General features: G+C 41.9%; 1 protein-coding gene across 1 annotated transcript in view; it reads left to right on the top strand.

Moving 5' to 3' along the window:
* The first annotated feature begins 3,175 nt into the window (after positions 1–3,175).
* LOC123761433 (uncharacterized) overlaps positions 3,176–16,843 on the top strand; it is a 323,096-nt gene continuing 309,428 nt past the window's right edge. Inside the window, exon 1 of the mRNA XM_069335732.1 lies at positions 3,176–3,869. Coding sequence (XP_069191833.1) covers positions 3,785–3,869 — 85 coding nt within the window. The 5' untranslated portion in view covers positions 3,176–3,784. The remainder of the gene's footprint in view (positions 3,870–16,843) is intronic.

The following is a 16,843-nucleotide window of genomic DNA, read 5'->3' as shown; positions in this document are numbered from 1 at the left end:
AAATTTTTAGAATAGTTAGAAAATTGTCATGACGTTATATGCATCTCTAAATCAACAAGTAAAATTTCCCTTTCCTGAGTGAATGACATAATAATTCTGTCACTCAAAAATTTTGCTCCTAAGAAAATAATTATAGAGGACATTTAATTTCCGTAAATCAGAATGAAATGGAGATCGTAATTCGTATAGAAATAGATGTTAAACTTAGTCAAAAAATTGATGTCTGAAAAGATAACTCATTGTAGTCAATGATTAGCCAATCCCCAATCTGTCCTCTGACGTAGTTCATCATACTTCTAACCGTCAGCTAAACCGTTATAATTGCGTGTATTTAGTAAAAAAAAAATATATAATTCCGTAATATGGACTTTTTTCCGATCATTGCACTCGATCAGTTAAGTGGATTGTTTAGGTTTAAACGTTCCTAGCTAGGCAAAACAGTCGCATATTTTACGCAGTGTCAAATCATTGGCCAGAACGCTCCTGTGCTGTAACTCCTGTCCCCCCAACCACAGTGACGAATGAGATTCCTCAGTGGGCCTTAAATATGCAGTGACTACACTAGCTGGTTCGTCAATCTACATGTCTCTCTCTCTTGAAGTTTCCCTCACGCGAAATTCTCTCCAGTCATCAATCACTCTCCACGTTGTATTGTGAGAGTTTCCTGTGAGATATTAGGGAGCTCCATAAACGGTGTCGTATAACATTAAATCATGACGTTAAAACCTGGATTCTACTGATTGTCTTAGTGTCCTTGGACCCATCATTCCTAGACTCATGGGATGGATTTTCTGTCGTGGCCTCGGACCCAACGGACTCCACATTATCTTGCAGTTGCATTCTCGTCATCAACCCGATTGATTGTCCGAACTTCAGCAATGCAAAAAAACTTTTCAATGTAATATTAAGGTTTCTGACGGAAGCTTGTGACAAGGTGTCTGCTGTAATTTCTGATACTATGCTGCTCCATCTCGTGGTGTTTTCTCATTGGCTGAGCTTATGCTGGATGAGCTCCAATTGGCTCTTCCAAACACACCACCTCATTTGTTAGCTGTTTTTTTTTATGTCCCTAAGCTTCATCTTGGTATTTATGTCCTTGTCCATGAAGGTATCCTTAAGCATTGTGTATGTCGTGATCATGTTTCCCCTGAAGCTACTCTCATCTAGTGATGTGAATTTTAGTTGGGGGTATATTCTGTTATGTACACAAGTGGCGGTTTAATTGGTTGTTAAGGTAATTTAGCGTGTTTGGTGTATGAATAACGCTGTTGGGGGCGCCCGTGTGGTTATTTGTGTACGTATACTAATGTGTGGTGACGTTTGTGCATGTGTAGTGCTAATTGTTTGGCGTGTATTGCGTGTGTTTATTTATATGCGTGCGTGTTTGCGTGAGGTGAGAGCAGGGAAGATGGGTAACGATTCCCAGACACCAAGCTTCTTGTCATGCGATGAGAATTGGAGCTGTATATGCAAATGAAGGGAAGAATACAGTTCTGTGACACACGTGACACATTTTCCCAACCTCCCACACACATGACTCCAGCAAACACACAGACACCTCCTACACATACACACATGACTCCAGCAAACACACAGATACCTCCTACACATAGACACATGACTCCTGCAAACACAGACACCTCCTACACATACACACATGACTCCAGCAAACACACAGACACCTCCTACACATACACACATGACTCCAGCAAACACAGACATATCTCCATACGCCTACACATACACACACACACGCATTGTGAGTGTGTGTGTGGGTGGAGACATGATCACTACCTACAAAATTCTCAGAGGAATGGAAAGGGTAGATAAGGATAAACTGTTTAACACGGGTGGTACGCGAACAAGGGAACACAAATAAATACCCACATGAGCAACAGGGACGTTAGAAAGAACTTTTTCAGTGTCAGAGTAGTTAACAAATGGAATGCATTAGGAGGTGATGTGATGGAGGCAAACTCCATATACAGTTTCAAATGTTGATATGATAGAGCCCAGTAGGCTCAGGAATCTGTACACCAGTTGATTGACAGTTGGGGGACGGGACCAAAGAGCCAGAGCTCAACCCCCGCAAGCAGAACTAGGTGAGTATAACTAGGTGAGTACACACACACACACACACACACACACACACACACACACACACACACATACGAACATACGAGGCTGGCCAACATACGAACGGCATTCAGAAACTTGTGTAAAGAATCATTCAGAACTTTGTATACCACATATGTCAGGCCAATCCTGGAGTATGCAGCCCCAGCATGGAGTCCATATCTAGTCAAGGATAAGACTAAACTGGAAAAGGTTCAAAGGTTTGCCACCAGACTAGTACCCGAGCTGAGAGGTATGAGCTACGAGGAGAGACTACGGGAATTAAACCTCACTTCGCTGGAAGACAGAAGAGTTAGGGGGGACATGATCACCACATTCAAGATTCTGAAGGGGATTGATAGGGTAGATAAAGACAGTCTATTTAACACAAGGGGAACACGCACAAGGGGACACAGGTGGAAACTGAGTGCCCAAATGAGCCACAGAGATATTAGAAAGAACTTCTTTAGTGTCAGAGTGGTTGACAAATGGAATGCATTAGGAAGTGATGTGGTGGAGGCTGACTCCATACACAGTTTCAAGTGTAGATATGACAGAGCCCGATAGGCTCATGAATCTGTACACCTGTTGATTGACGGTTGAGAGGCGGGACCAAAGAGCCAGAGCTCAACCCCCGCAAACACAACTAGGTGAGTACAACTAGGTGAGTACACACACACACACACACACAAACGTCAAACCAGCCGTTATGAACCTCTGCATTCCAGCGGGTCATCTGTTGCTGCAACATTCAATGCAATATCGATCGTGATTATGGTATAGCCCATGAACACAGAGCCGCGTAGCCATAACATGTCCCTCTGACGATATAACTCACGTTCCTTACATTGTTTGTGGGTTATACCTCTCAAGTTCCAATGTACGAGGAATGATTCAGAATGATTCACAGGTGCCTTACACCTGTGCATTGAAGAGCTTGATATCTGAGCAAAATCCTGGGTTAGGTGCACAGGGCGGGGCCGACCAAGGGCAGCGGCGGCGCGTGAGCACGGCTCCAGCAGGAGCATGTGCAAGACTGAGCAGACCAGCCAGCAGCCTGGCCAGGCAGCTCAGTGTGGTCCCAGCAGGTGTCGCTGACGGAGTTCCGCCAGGGTGAATCCTGGAACTCCTGGAGGCGAAGCAGCACTACTGCTCCTGTTCCTGCTGCTCCTCCTCCTGCCGTGGCCGGGATACGGAGCTCGCTACTGCTGCTTGTGCAACTCCATTAATATACAGCACTGATTGGAGCGATTTTTTTTTTTTTTAGTTTGTTTTGGCTGCATATTCAACCTTAAACTGAAATGCGAGTTATGTTGTTTTTGCGAGAGAGTTACAGCAAGCGTAATAACTCCAGGGTCCATTGCTTCTATAAAGTAACCGCAGTGAATTACCATTGTTAAACGCGATTCACTCCATTGTGTACCCTATATATATATATATATTTTTGCATTACACACACATATATATATATATACCTATACGTATATATGTATATATATATACGTAGAGACAGATAAGTAAATACGAAATAAAGTTTGTATTTTGTACAAATAAAAAAATAATTAGAATATGTTTTGATACTGTTGATAGGTAAATACACTCAAAACAAGTGTTTTATAAGTGCGTCGGTCATAAGGAAGTTTATAGAGGGTTGAGTTCACCCTTCAACATGCTTCTGAATTTCTCATTGGATCTAATGCTGTGTCTACTGGTACTCTTGTGGGGACAGACGCCGGCGCTGGCGGCAGAAGAAGGTGAGTCCTTAATACTCACCTACGTTATTCATCTCTTAAGTTCATCATTACTCACGGGCATTGATTTTTTTCAGTCTAGATAACTCAGTGTTTAACTCATTTAATATCTCGAATATATTGATTCTTCCCTATAAGGGGAAACGGGATAGCAACGGAACAGGAAGGGAAAGGGGTTTGGGGAAGGGAAGGGGTGAATATTGCACCGTTGGAGGTGTTCGTATTTCAAAACGGGACGGTAATTTAATGCAATTGTAAAAGCCTGTAGTGGAAAATATGAAGCAATTATACGACAATTTTTCTTTGGTGCAGCAATAAAAATTCCATCTTTTCCACTCTGAGGCGGAATAAAAGTTCAATTCTTTACGCTTTTCGGCCAATAATAGTCCAAGATTTTCTCTCTCTCCTCGTATGATAAGTCCAGCTAAGATCAATAATTAATTCTGCACTCTTGACATAATTTTCGACGAGGACCTTCATGGTCAAAACGCTTGGGACGTCTTGCTTATGTATATGCGCGCACACACACACACACACACACACACACACATTTGGGGGGCCTCGTAGCCCGGTGGATAGCGCGCAGGACTCGTAATTCTGTGGCGCGGGTTCGATTCCCGCACGAGGCAGAAACAAATGGGCAAAGTTTCTTTCACCCTAAGTGCCCCTGTTACCTAGCAGTAAATAGGTACCTGGGAGTTAGTCAGCTGTCACGGGCTGCTTCCTGGTGTGTGTGTGTGTGTGGTGTGGGGAAAAAAAAAGTAGTTAGTAAACAGTTGATTGACAGTTGAGAGGCGGGCCGAAAGAGCAAAGCTCAACCCCCGCAAAAACACAACTAGTAAACACACACACACACACACACACACACAATACATCACCGACTTAAGACCAACCCTACAATCTGCTACCCCATCGTGAAACCCATCTCAACAAACACACAAGGGAACTTCAACAGTTACGAGGGATTCCAGCGAGAGACTCTCCCTAATACCACGAAGCGTTGGGTAAGGGTACCACGTAGCCTAGGGTAAGGGTACCACGTAGCCTAGGGTAAGGGTACCACGTAGCCTAGGGTAAGGGTACCACGTAGCCTAGGGTAAGAGTTGGAATCTAACGTGACTTAAAAGAAGAGAGTGTGAGAGAGAGAGAGAAAGAGCGAGAGGGGAGACATAGTTCACCTACAAAATACTAGATTCAAAGAGTGAAAAGGACAAAATGTTTAAAAATTATTTCCAGACTAACGAGAGTGCTTGGTTGGAAGAGTGAGAAATTCATACTTTCTCTTATTTCTTATTTCTTATTTCAAAAGAAGCAATGACAGGAAAATTATGTGTGAGATGTGCTGTGTTAGACAACCGGACGGTGGAAAAGGGCAACCTTTCCAACCGGTTGTTTAAAGCCCAATTATGCAGTTTAGTGGGCCAGCCAGAGGCTTAGGGCCCGTGCAGGAACTTCCCAGCCCAACCAAAAAAAAGTAACGAGTAAATATAGGGGAGAACATTATCACTCTCACACGCGTACACAGACGCACTCACGCAAACACACACGCACACACACACATATGCATACACACAAGAAGCGAAGCACTATCAGAATGGAGTGAGATAATGATTAGAGTCCTTCAAGAGTCGGTATTAGGGCCCATTCTCTTCCTAATATATGTAAACGACCTAATTGGAAGTAAATTTATTCTTATCCAAGTTTGTGGACGATGCTAAGATAATGTGACGATTCAGAACGAAGGAGGACCCCCCAGTGCATACCTAGATGACATAGACAATCTCTAGATAGGGTCTTAGAAATGGCTAACAGACTTTAACCCTGACAAATGCAAATTATGAGGATATCAGTTGGATTAAGAAGACCTCAAATAGAATGCAGGATGAAGGGAAGTCAATATAATTCGAGATCTATCACTAGAGGCATCTTCCATGTTCTTCAAAGAACATGGGAGTTCAAAGTTGTCAAAGTTGTTTGTGCATTGTGAGGCGCCTATTATTAAAAAGATGTGGTTTTGTCTTGCCCATATATTGAAATCGTTTGGGATAAAAGTCCCCACGTGGGCATGTGAAGATATAGGCGATATTCGTCTCTTTGTTTTCCGGGGGACAGTCTGGCCAAACTTTACAGGGTGACTGGTCATTGGTCGGGGATGGCCACAGGACCTTCGAGGCCGTGCCCCACTTCCTGCCTTGTATGAAATGGCAAGCGATAAAGTTTTTTATTCATGAAAACAGTGAGAAGAAATGTGAAGTAGAGGAAAAGTAATAAAGGGTACGGAAGGGGATGAAAGGAAAATTAAATTATTGACGGATTGAAAAGGTGGTGAAGGGTAAGGAAGGTGGTGAAGAAGAGGAAATATAATGGAGGGTAGGGAAGGTGGTGGAGGGTAGACAGGTGGTGAAGGGTAGACAAGATGGTGTAGGGCAGGGAAGAAGATAAAGGGTAGAAAAGGAGGTGAAGTGTAGGGTAGGTGGTAAAAGGTTAAGAAGACAGTGAAAGGTAGAGAAGTAGATGGAGGATTAAGAAGAGAGTGAAGGGTAGGGGAGGTTGTGGAGGTTAGGGGAAGTTGTGAAGGGTAGGGAAAGTTGTAAAGGGTAGGGAATGCTGTGAAGAGTAGGGGAGGTTGTGAAGGGTAGGGAAGGTTGTGAAGGGTAGGGAAAGTTGTGAAGGGTAGGGAAGGTTGTGAAGGGTAGGGAAGGGATGTAAGCTAGAGGAAAATATCGAGGCTAGTTTTGATGAGGTCATTGAAGGATATAAAAGCTTACATTGATGATATCGTTGGCTTAGCCCCTTTTATACAATTATTTTGTCTTTCTCGTAGCAAGACAAGGGAATCCTTATCAACGTTTTCTATCATCTGATGCCTTTTCACCTAGACGTAAATTAGTACCCGGGAGTTAGACAACTACTGAGGATTGCATCCTAGAAAAGAGCCTCAGAAATTCTCCAAAGGGACCTAGATAAGCCTAACAGGCTTCCTGTCTCTGAATATGGGACAGTATCATATGAACCAGATGAGAGAGACAGAAAATACTGAGCGCTTCCGTTATTAGATACTGTATTAATAAAGAGTTACTACCGGCCAAACACACACCGAAACTACGACGTTGGTACAACGTTCGAACATGTTTTAACACCTCCAAACCAGTTATAACAACCAATATAGCAAGTTGTAACAACGTTCTAATACGTCATAAACACGTTAAGCCAAGATGTAACAACTTTATTACATGTTGTAACAACGTTCTAATACGTCATAAACACGTTAAGCCAAGATGTAACAACTTTATTACAAGTTGTAACAACGTTCTAATACGTCATAAACACGTTAAGCCAAGATGTAACAACTTTATTACAAGTTGTAACAAGCGGAAAATAGAGACAGCTACGGTTTGTGTTTCCCGGGTACTGATGTATACAACAACGCAGAAGAAGTTGTTAAACATACTGGATATAACCTTACTGAAGCTAAAATAAAACTCGTTGTTGTTGTTTAAGATTCGCTACTTGGAACAACAAGTCCCAAGCAGCACAGTCTATGGTGAGCCCGTAGTGGACTTGTAGCGAATACAACTCATAAATACTCACCCACAGACTAAGCTAGATAGAAGTGAGTAATACATTTATAATACAATACAGCTGGAAAAGATTATGAAGGCAAATGGGGGAGGAGGACCTTCGACAAGCCGCCGGCTTCCTGTCCTCGTCGAGGCCACTAGTGTTTTAGTGGCTGTCAGGTAAATTCAGGTAAACTATACATAATAGACCAGCCAGAGGCCTATAAGGGTCCAAGCACGGGATTCCCTGGAAAGATAAGTGTGCTTGCTGTGTTCTATCGGTAGTCTTGCGTATATTTTACTGTGTAATAAGTACGCAACTTGCGTAACATTAAGCAAAAAAAGGTAAGTGACAGGATGTACAACCCAGCGGGTTTTCTTCCTATTGGGGGAGTGTTGTACATACTGCTATGACGGTATGTCCACTCACAGGATAAGTGGCGCTGCCCAATACTGTCACTATGACGGTGTGTCCACTCACAGGATGAGTGACGCTGCCCAATACTGTCACTATGACGGTGTGTCCACTCACGGGATGAGTGGCGCTGCCCAATACTGTCACTATGGCGGTGTGTCCACTCACAGGATGAGTGGCGCTGCCCAATACTGTCACTATGGCGGTGTGTCCACTCACAGGATGAGTGGCGCTGCCCAATACTGTCACTATGACGGTGTGTCCACTCACAGGATGAGTGGCGCTGCCCAATACTGTCACTATGGCGGTGTGTCCACTCACAGGATGAGTGGCGCTGCCCAATACTGTCACTATGGCGGTGTGTCCACTCGCAGGATGAGTGGCGCTGCCCAATACTGTCACTATGGCGGTGTGTCCACTCACAGGATGAGTGACGCTGCCCAATACTGTCACTATGGCGGTGTGTCCACTCGCAGGATGAGTGGCGCTGCCCAATACTGTCACTATGGCGGTGTGTCCACTCACAGGATGAGTGACGCTGCCCAATACTGTCACTATGGCGGTGTGTCCACTCGCAGGATGAGTGGCGCTGCCCAATACTGTCACTATGGCGGTGTGTCCACTCGCAGGATGAGTGACGCTGCCCAATACTGTCACTATGGCGGTGTGTCCACTCACAGGATGAGTGACGCTGCCCAATACTGTCACTATGGCGGTGTGTCCACTCGCAGGATGAGTGACGCTGCCCAATACTGTCACTATGGCGGTGTGTCCACTCGCAGGATGAGTGGCGCTGCCCAATACTGTCACTATGGCGGTGTGTCCACTCGCAGGATGAGTGACGCTGCCCAATACTGTCACTATGGCGGTGTGTCCACTCACAGGATGAGTGGCGCTGCCCAATACTGTCACTATGGCGGTGTGTTCACTCACAGGATGAGTGACGCTGCCCAATAAACTCGCCCCTCGGGGCAAAATTTAAAAGAAATTAAAATCAAGCAAAAATAGAAGCGTCGAGCCAAAGCTCCGGAATTCTGGTGATTTAGTAAAATTTAGAACACTTTAATATTAGCGCTTTCTGGAAGTAGTCAAAATCAACCTCAATAGCGTTCAAAAACGGGCAGCAATGGTTGCACAATCGACTTGAGAATGGTCCAAGATGGACCGAAACGTCGTCGTCCCTTCACATTCTAGTGTGTGGTCTTGTCAACAATGGTTGTCCCGTTTTTGAGATGCTCCTAGATGGGCAAATATCACTTCAAAAATGATGTTTTGAGATCGTAAGAATGATTGGAGAATGCGCGTAGAAGCACCTCTCTTTCTCACCATTTGGAAAACGTCAAATTTTAGGTGGTATTTGTATGACTCAAACTGCTCAGATTTTAACGTTTACTGGTTATTCGGGATGCTAATTGTTTATATGATTAGCCATAATAACAATAATAAAAATGTAATGAAACAGGGGCGAAATAGACGAGTATGAAGGATAACTTACAGAAAACGGAGAGAAAGTGGAGGAAATGAACACAATTATAAATTATTATTCAAATTATAATTCTAGAAAATATTACTGATGACAGCTACCTATTATTGACATTTTTTTATTGACCTTTGTTATTTTTTTGTACTGGTGTAATTTAGAACTGGACTTTTGGCTGTTTTTTTGTGAGAATTGAATTTTAGATTATTGGAAGCTGGAATAACATTTTTAGTTGTTAGAATATGATCAGCAATTTGGGTTGTTGCAAAACAATGCTGTATTTTCTTAAATATTGCAAGGTAGAACTCTAATTGTTGCCAGGTTTATCATGAAATTTGATTGTTGCAAGATATTAATGAGCTCTTGTTCATTATAAGTTAAAATTGTACATTTGGTTCTTGGAAGTTATAATTGCATTCTTGGAAGTTACAATTAATAACTGTCCAATTGGTTATTGCAAACTACAACAGCTCTTTTGATTAATGGAGGACAACTGCTTTAGGTAGTTTTCAAATTAGAAACTAATTTCTTATGTTCTTTTTATTTAAACAAAAATGCATATCTTTGTGAAGCAAAGTTTAAGTGATTCTTTATCTGGGTTGCCAGCTGTCAAAGAGGTTGTTTGTCTTGGTTGCCAGCTGTCAAAAAGGTTGTTTGTCTTGGTTGCCAGCTGTCAAAGTGATTCTTTATCTGGGTTGCCAGCTGTCAAAGAGGTTGTTTGTCTTGGTTGCCAGCTGTCAAAGAGGTTGTTTGTCTTGGTTGCCAGCTGTCAAAGTGGTTGTTTGTCTTGGTTGCCAGCTGTCAAAGTGGTTGTTTGTCTTGGTTGCCAGCTGTCAAAGTGGTTGTTTGTCTTGGTTGCCAGCTGTCAAAGTGGTTGTTTGTCTTGGTTGCCAGCTGTCAAATAGGTTGTTTGTCTTGGTTGCCAGCTGTCAAAGTGGTTGTTTGTCTTGGTTGCCAGCTGTCAAAGAGGTTGTTTGTCTTGGTTGCCAGCTGTCAAAGTGGTTGTTTGTCTTGGTTGCCAGCTGTCAAAGAGGTTGTTTGTCCTGGTTACCAGCTGTCAAAGAGGTTGTTTGTCTTGGTTGCCAGCTGTCAAAGTGGTTGTTTGTCTTGGTTGCCAGCTGTCAAAGAGGTTGTTTGTCTTGGTTGCCAGCTGTCAAAGTGGTTGTTTGTCTTGGTTGCCAGCTGTCAAAGAGGTTGTTTGTCTTGGTTGCCAGCTGTCAAAGTGGTTGTTTGTCTTGGTTGCCAGCTGTCAAAGTAGTTGTTTCTCCTCTCTCACTCTCTCCCAACCCCATTCCTCTTTCTTTGTCAAGTTTTTTTTTTTTTGCCTTATTCCTCCTCTCCCTGGTTGGCCAGATTGAGGACCGGGCCACGGGGATGCTAAGCCCCGAAATCATCTCAAGATAACTCGATATATCTACACTCCACTTCTCCAATCCCCATCTCCTCCCATCTCTCCCTGTTGTTACTTTCTCTTCCTCCTACTCTTCCATCTCCTTCAACCTTCCTTCTTTCTCTCTCTCTCTCTCTCTCTCTCTCTCTCTCTCTCTCTCTCTCTCTCTCTCTCTCTCTCTCTCTCTCTCTCTCTCTCTCTCTCTCTCTCTCTCTCTCTCTCTCTCTCTCTCGTCTCTTCCACTCTTATCCCGCCCTCCCCCTTTCCTTCTTCTCTCCTTTGCTGTCTCTACACTCTTCCCCAGTCTTTCATTTCTCTCGTCTCCCCTCTCGTTCCTTCCTTCTCTTCTACTCTCTGACCCATTTTCCTCCAATCTCTCTCTCTCTCTCTCTCTCTCTCTCTCTCTCTCTCTCTCTCTCTCTCTCTCTCTCTCTCTCTCTCTCTCTCTCTCTCTCTCTCTCTCTCTTTCCCACTCGCACACAAATTTTAATATTACGAAGCAGAGGAAAAAATGGAAATAACTCAACTGAAAATATTCCCGATTTCAGACTTCATGAAAATCGCTGTGGATCGCAATAAAAGCCGTTTCTGTCTTTATCGACTGCACTTATTTAGTACCCTTGTCTTTGTTTCGTCCCCTCTCTCTAGTTTCGTACCCTTGCATTATTTCACAGACGTGTTCTTGTTCCATAGTCATGCCTTTGTTCCATACTCATGTCTTTGTTCCATACCCTTCCCATTGTTTCATTCCCATGTCCTTATTTTCGTGTCCTAGTTTCATGCCAGCGATCAATACTAAATGTCTTAAAGGTGTTATAAGTTTGTAATATAAGTAAAGTATGTGGGTAAGTATATAAGTATGTAAATATAAGTTAAGGTGTAAAGTCATAAAAGTTGAGGGTTCACAGGGGGTACTTTCTTGTGGTTAGGAAGAATTTGCTGCAAATTGCACCAAATAAACTCTTTGGGTCTCTATCTCTTTTTTTGCTCTCTCGTCATTAGAGCTCTATTAGGTTAATTGACCGCAAAGTTACAAAAGAATTTTTCCAATCCTTCGTTCCGGTAAGAGAGAGACGGTGAGAGAGACGGAGAGAGAGAGAGAGAGAGAGAGAGAGAGAGAGAGAGAGAGAGAGAGAGAGAGAGAGAGAGAGAGAGAGAGAGAGACGGAACGAGGAAGAGAGGGGAGAGAGAGAGAAAGATAGGGAAACTGAGAGGGAGAGAGAGGGAGGGTAGGGAAGCAGGCAACGGGAAGGGAAGGCAAAGAATGAGAAATAAAGACTTTAAAAAAATCTATTCGCGTCTCTATTCCTTCTCCGTTTAATTTTTCGGTTCAAATAATGTAGTTTTCTCATTCTATTGTTGGAATTAAAGCCATTTTCAGGTGGCTAGGATTTATCCAGGGACAATGGTGACATGCTCACCATTTTCTCACTCTAGTATTGTTCATAGAGCGTCTTTGTGAAGCGTTAATTGATAGTGTGAGTTGCTGAGATTAATGTTTTCTCTCAAACTTTGCTTCTCCTTTTCTCAAAGCTAAAATTTGTAGAAGACCTTTAAGCTAGTTATTGTTGTTTTATCTATATTCTTACATTTATCATTTTTCTCTGTTATTGTTCCTTTCTCTTCGCTCGTTTATCTTTTCGTGTCCATCTTTATATTGATCTCATTTTATGATTATTTTTTATTTTTTATTATGAACTTATTTTATTCATTTTCTTCTAAATTTCCTTGTTATTTTATCATTTTCTTCTCATTCTCTCCCGACTTCTCTAAGCACTGTTCTTAGTATCTCTTTGAAAAGATTGCCAGATAAAAGAACTCAATTATACGTAATTAGCTCATGTAGAGCTGACGTTGTATTTCACTTTCTTTACGGAAGTGGTAAAGAAAGAGAGAGAGAGAGAGAGAGAGAGAGAGAGAGAGAGAGAGAGAGAGAGAGAGAGAGAGAGAGAGAGGGAGAGAGAGAGAGAGAGAGAGACGGAGAGAGGGAGAGAGAGAGAGACCTCAGTTCATTTAACATGTTATTCATTTTCTTACATAATCAAGACGGTGTGCTGTAACCTTACCTGTCATTCAACATTCTTCCTCGGTTTAAACGATATTTTTTTAACATATTGGATCACTAACGTAAAAATAGCGATGGTTTATTGAAATTAAAACTGCATTAAAATTGCAGGATTTTGGGGAGGACTAAAGCAATATCAGCCTTGAAGGGTCAGGTGGGTTGCCTTTGTCTTCCCGCTTCACTTTTCGCAGAATCACTTAATATTAGACGATTGACGCATTTTGAGAACAGGTTAGGTTAGTTTAGGTTTGATTAGGTTAGGTTTGGTTAGGTTTGGTTAGGTTTGGTTAGGTTAGGTTAGATCACGTTAGATCACGTTACATCATCAATCAAACACAGATTAAATCAACTTAACTGAGCCTTAAAACTGTGCTAATAGTTTTCGAAACGATTATATTGCGAATTTAAAGTTAGAATAGCAATTCTTATTTTACATTATAAGTACACTGAAACTCAATTTCAACGAGGTTGTTTATTACAATAATAACCTTGGGTTGTGAAGCATCGAAGCTCGCAAATTGTTTAATAAATATTTAGCATTCATGATTGTTGAAAGATATACAGGTTTCGTAGCTTGATGAATTTCGGGTTCAGGTTAAATCCCCAGCACGTTTCGATCTGATTATATAACAGGAAGACTCGAACCTAAGGTATAGAGCATCGGAATCCATCAGGGTCAGTAAGCTCACCCAAAGGAGAGTGAATACTTAATTACTTTTACTTATTGGGCCGGCCCAAGGCTTAGGGCCCGCGCTGGAATATCCCTGAAAAAAAATCTCCTTTTCTCTCTCAACTTCTCCTGGAGATAGACTTAAGCAAGGAGATATTTGAATGTAAATAGATATAGATAACTATGCAGATGAAAAGTCACAATAACGTGGCTGAAAAATGCTGACCAAATCACACACTAGAAATTGAAGAGACGACGACGTTTCGGTCCGTCCTGGACCATGGTCAAGCCGATTGTCAAAAGACGACGTCAACAGACGACGTCAAATGACGACGTCAAAAGATGACGTCTAAAGACGACGACGAAACGTCGTCGTATCTTCAATTTCTAGTTTGTTGTTTGGTCAACATAGATAACTATGTTAGAGTAATGTTAGAAATATCGAGAAATAAAAAGATAAATTAGAAAGAGACCATTTAAAAATAAAATAGAGATAATTGAAATAGATAATAGAGAGAAATAATATAAACATAAGAGAAAAACATAATAGAGATTATAGAAAGAGATAATACAATAAGATAAGGGAAACAATAAGGGAGAAAGATAATAGAAATATTATAAAGAGATAATAGAAATACATAACAAAAATAAATAATACCAAGAAATAGCATAAAAAAATAGCTGGAGCGGAAGAAGAGAGGAACAAGACAATAAACTCGAGGAAAATGAGGCCAAGGTACAGAAGGAAACACAGTAATAATTGGTATAGAAAATAAAAATGGGAGATAAGAGAAAAAGATTAAAGAGATTAAACTAGCAGATTAGAGCATTGAAGTTTGAAAAAGTGTGAATCTCTTATTTCCCCCCATTTTCTCTCAACCGGTTTGACCTACCCTTATCTAAATATATATCTCTGTATATCTATTTCATTTTCCCCCTTAACCACCCTCTATCTTTTTTTTTTTTAAATAAGTGGGCACAGAAATAGACGACCTTTTCTGACTCCTGTTAGCAGGCTGAGAGCTTTCGCTTCCCATAGCTCATGGTGAGCATTGCTCTATTAGATTTCCTAGAACACAGCCCGTCAATCGCTTTACAACCAGGTACCCAATTACTGTTGTGTAAACAAGGAGCAGCAGACAAATAAGTATTCGTGCCCAGTCAATCTTCCCTCGCTAGGGTTCTCACCGAGACAAAGCCCTTTCTCTCTCTCTCTCTCTCTCTCTCTCTCTCTCTCTCTCTCTCTCTCTCTCTCTCTCTCTCTCTCTCTCTCTCTCTCTCTCTCTCTCTCTCTCTCTCCCTTTTACAATATCTAAATGTTTCACATATAACTCCCTTGTGTAGAACAGGGAAATAACTTGAATGAGAGATAATGTCATCAAGAGGGAGGGAAGGGAAGGGAAGGGACAGAATAGGTCATGAGTAAGAGGAGGTCATGGAACGGGGTAGATCATAGGACGAGGGACGTCATGGAATGGGTGGAGGTCATATATATATATATATATATATATATATATATATATATATATATATATATATATATATATATATATATATATATATATATATATATATATATATATATATATAATATTAGCCTCTCGCTTAAAGACTTATCTCTAGGTCATCATTCTATCCTATCTGCCTCTCTGCCTGCCAGCCTGTCGCTCTGCCAGTTAGCCTGTCACTCATCATGACAGCTTGTCACTCATCCTGACAGCTTGTCATTCATCCTGGCAGCTGTCTACCTGAAAGCTTCTCTCTCTATATATGCCGGTCTCTGTCAATCCATGTTGCTACTTTTAAAGCCTGAAGATACTTACTTGTAACTTTTATGCTACTTTTCCTGGGGCTGTATTTTGATGGTGAGTTACTTGTTAGTCACTGTATTAAGGTAGCGATGTTAGTCACCGTTGATGATTTAAGGTTAGTCGCTGGGCTATGGTAGAGAGATTTGTCACCGTTGATGATTTAGGGTTAGTCGCTGGGCTATGGTAGAGAGATTAGTCACCGTTGATGATTTAGGGTTAGTCGCTGGGCTATGGTAGAGAGATTAGTCACCGTTGATGATTTAGGGTTAGTCGCTGGGCTATGGTAGAGAGATTTGTCACCGTTGATGATTTAGGGTTAGTCGCTGGGCTATGGTAGAGAGATTAGTCACCGTTGATGATTTAGGGTTAGTCGCTGGGCTATGGTAGAGAGATTAGTCACCGTTGATGATTTAGGGTTAGTCGCTGGGCTATGGTAGAGAGATTTGTCACCGTTGATGATTTAGGGTTAGTCGCTGGGCTATGGTAGAGAGATTAGTCACCGTTGATGATTTAGGGTTAGTCGCTGGGCTATGGTAGAGAGATTAGTCACCGTTGATGATTTAGGGTTAGTCGCTGGGCTATGGTAGAGAGATTAGTCACCGTTGATGATTTAGGGTTAGTCGCTGGGCTATGGTAGAGAGATTAGTCACCGTTGATGATTTAGGGTTAGTCGCTGGGCTATGGTAGAGAGATTAGTCACCGTTGATGATTTAGGGTTAGTCGCTGGGCTATGGTAGAGAGATTAGTCACCGTTGATGATTTAGGGTTAGTCGCTGGGCTATGGTAGCGAGATTAGTCACTGTTGATGATTTATGGCTAGTCAATGTACTCGTATAGCAACATTGATCGCAGTTGAAGGTTAAAGATTGGTCACTTTACTAAGAAAGGAAAATCGGTCACAGTTCACGGTCAAAGGCGGTTCATTATACAGGGGAGGCGTGATGGGTCACAGTGTACGGTGCAAACCTGTTTGTTTATACCTAGACAGTTCATCATTTAAAACTCCACCGGCATTTTCCGTTCATATCGCATACTTTTTCTAGTATGAATTCCTGTAGCGGATCTTTTTTGAGTATATTTCCAGGTCCCATGGGGGGCCTGACGGCTGAGTGGACAGCGCTCGAGATTCGTAGTCCCAAGGTTCCGGGTTTGATCCCCCGTGGAAACCAATAGGCAGAGTTTCTTTCACCCTGATGTTCCTATTCGCCTATCAGTAAATAGGTACCTGGGAGTTAGACAGCTGCTACGGGCTGCTTCCTGAGGGGTGTGTAACAAAAAGGAGGCCTGATCGAGGACCGGGCCGCGGTGACGCTAAGCCCCGAATCATCTCAAGATAACTTCAAGATATGGTGTGGATTATAGATTTAAGTTAATAAAAAGTTTGTTTTTATTATTCTAGACGTTTACATTTGATTATATAAATGAAATGAAATAAGATTATAGTATCTTATAGTATAAGATTATAGTATATGATGCTCATTTTAGTTGACGATAATTTAATGATATAGGGTGATATCTTGATTATGAAGTGCATAGAACAGCACGGTTGATAATTGTCTTTAATCGTGATTAACAAATCACACACA

Source organism: Procambarus clarkii, chromosome 34, assembly GCF_040958095.1.
Source record: "Procambarus clarkii isolate CNS0578487 chromosome 34, FALCON_Pclarkii_2.0, whole genome shotgun sequence".
Taxonomy (NCBI): domain Eukaryota; kingdom Metazoa; phylum Arthropoda; class Malacostraca; order Decapoda; family Cambaridae; genus Procambarus; species Procambarus clarkii.
The sequence above is the reverse complement of the archived record's forward strand: the minus strand, read 5'-3'. Positions and strand labels throughout refer to the sequence as shown.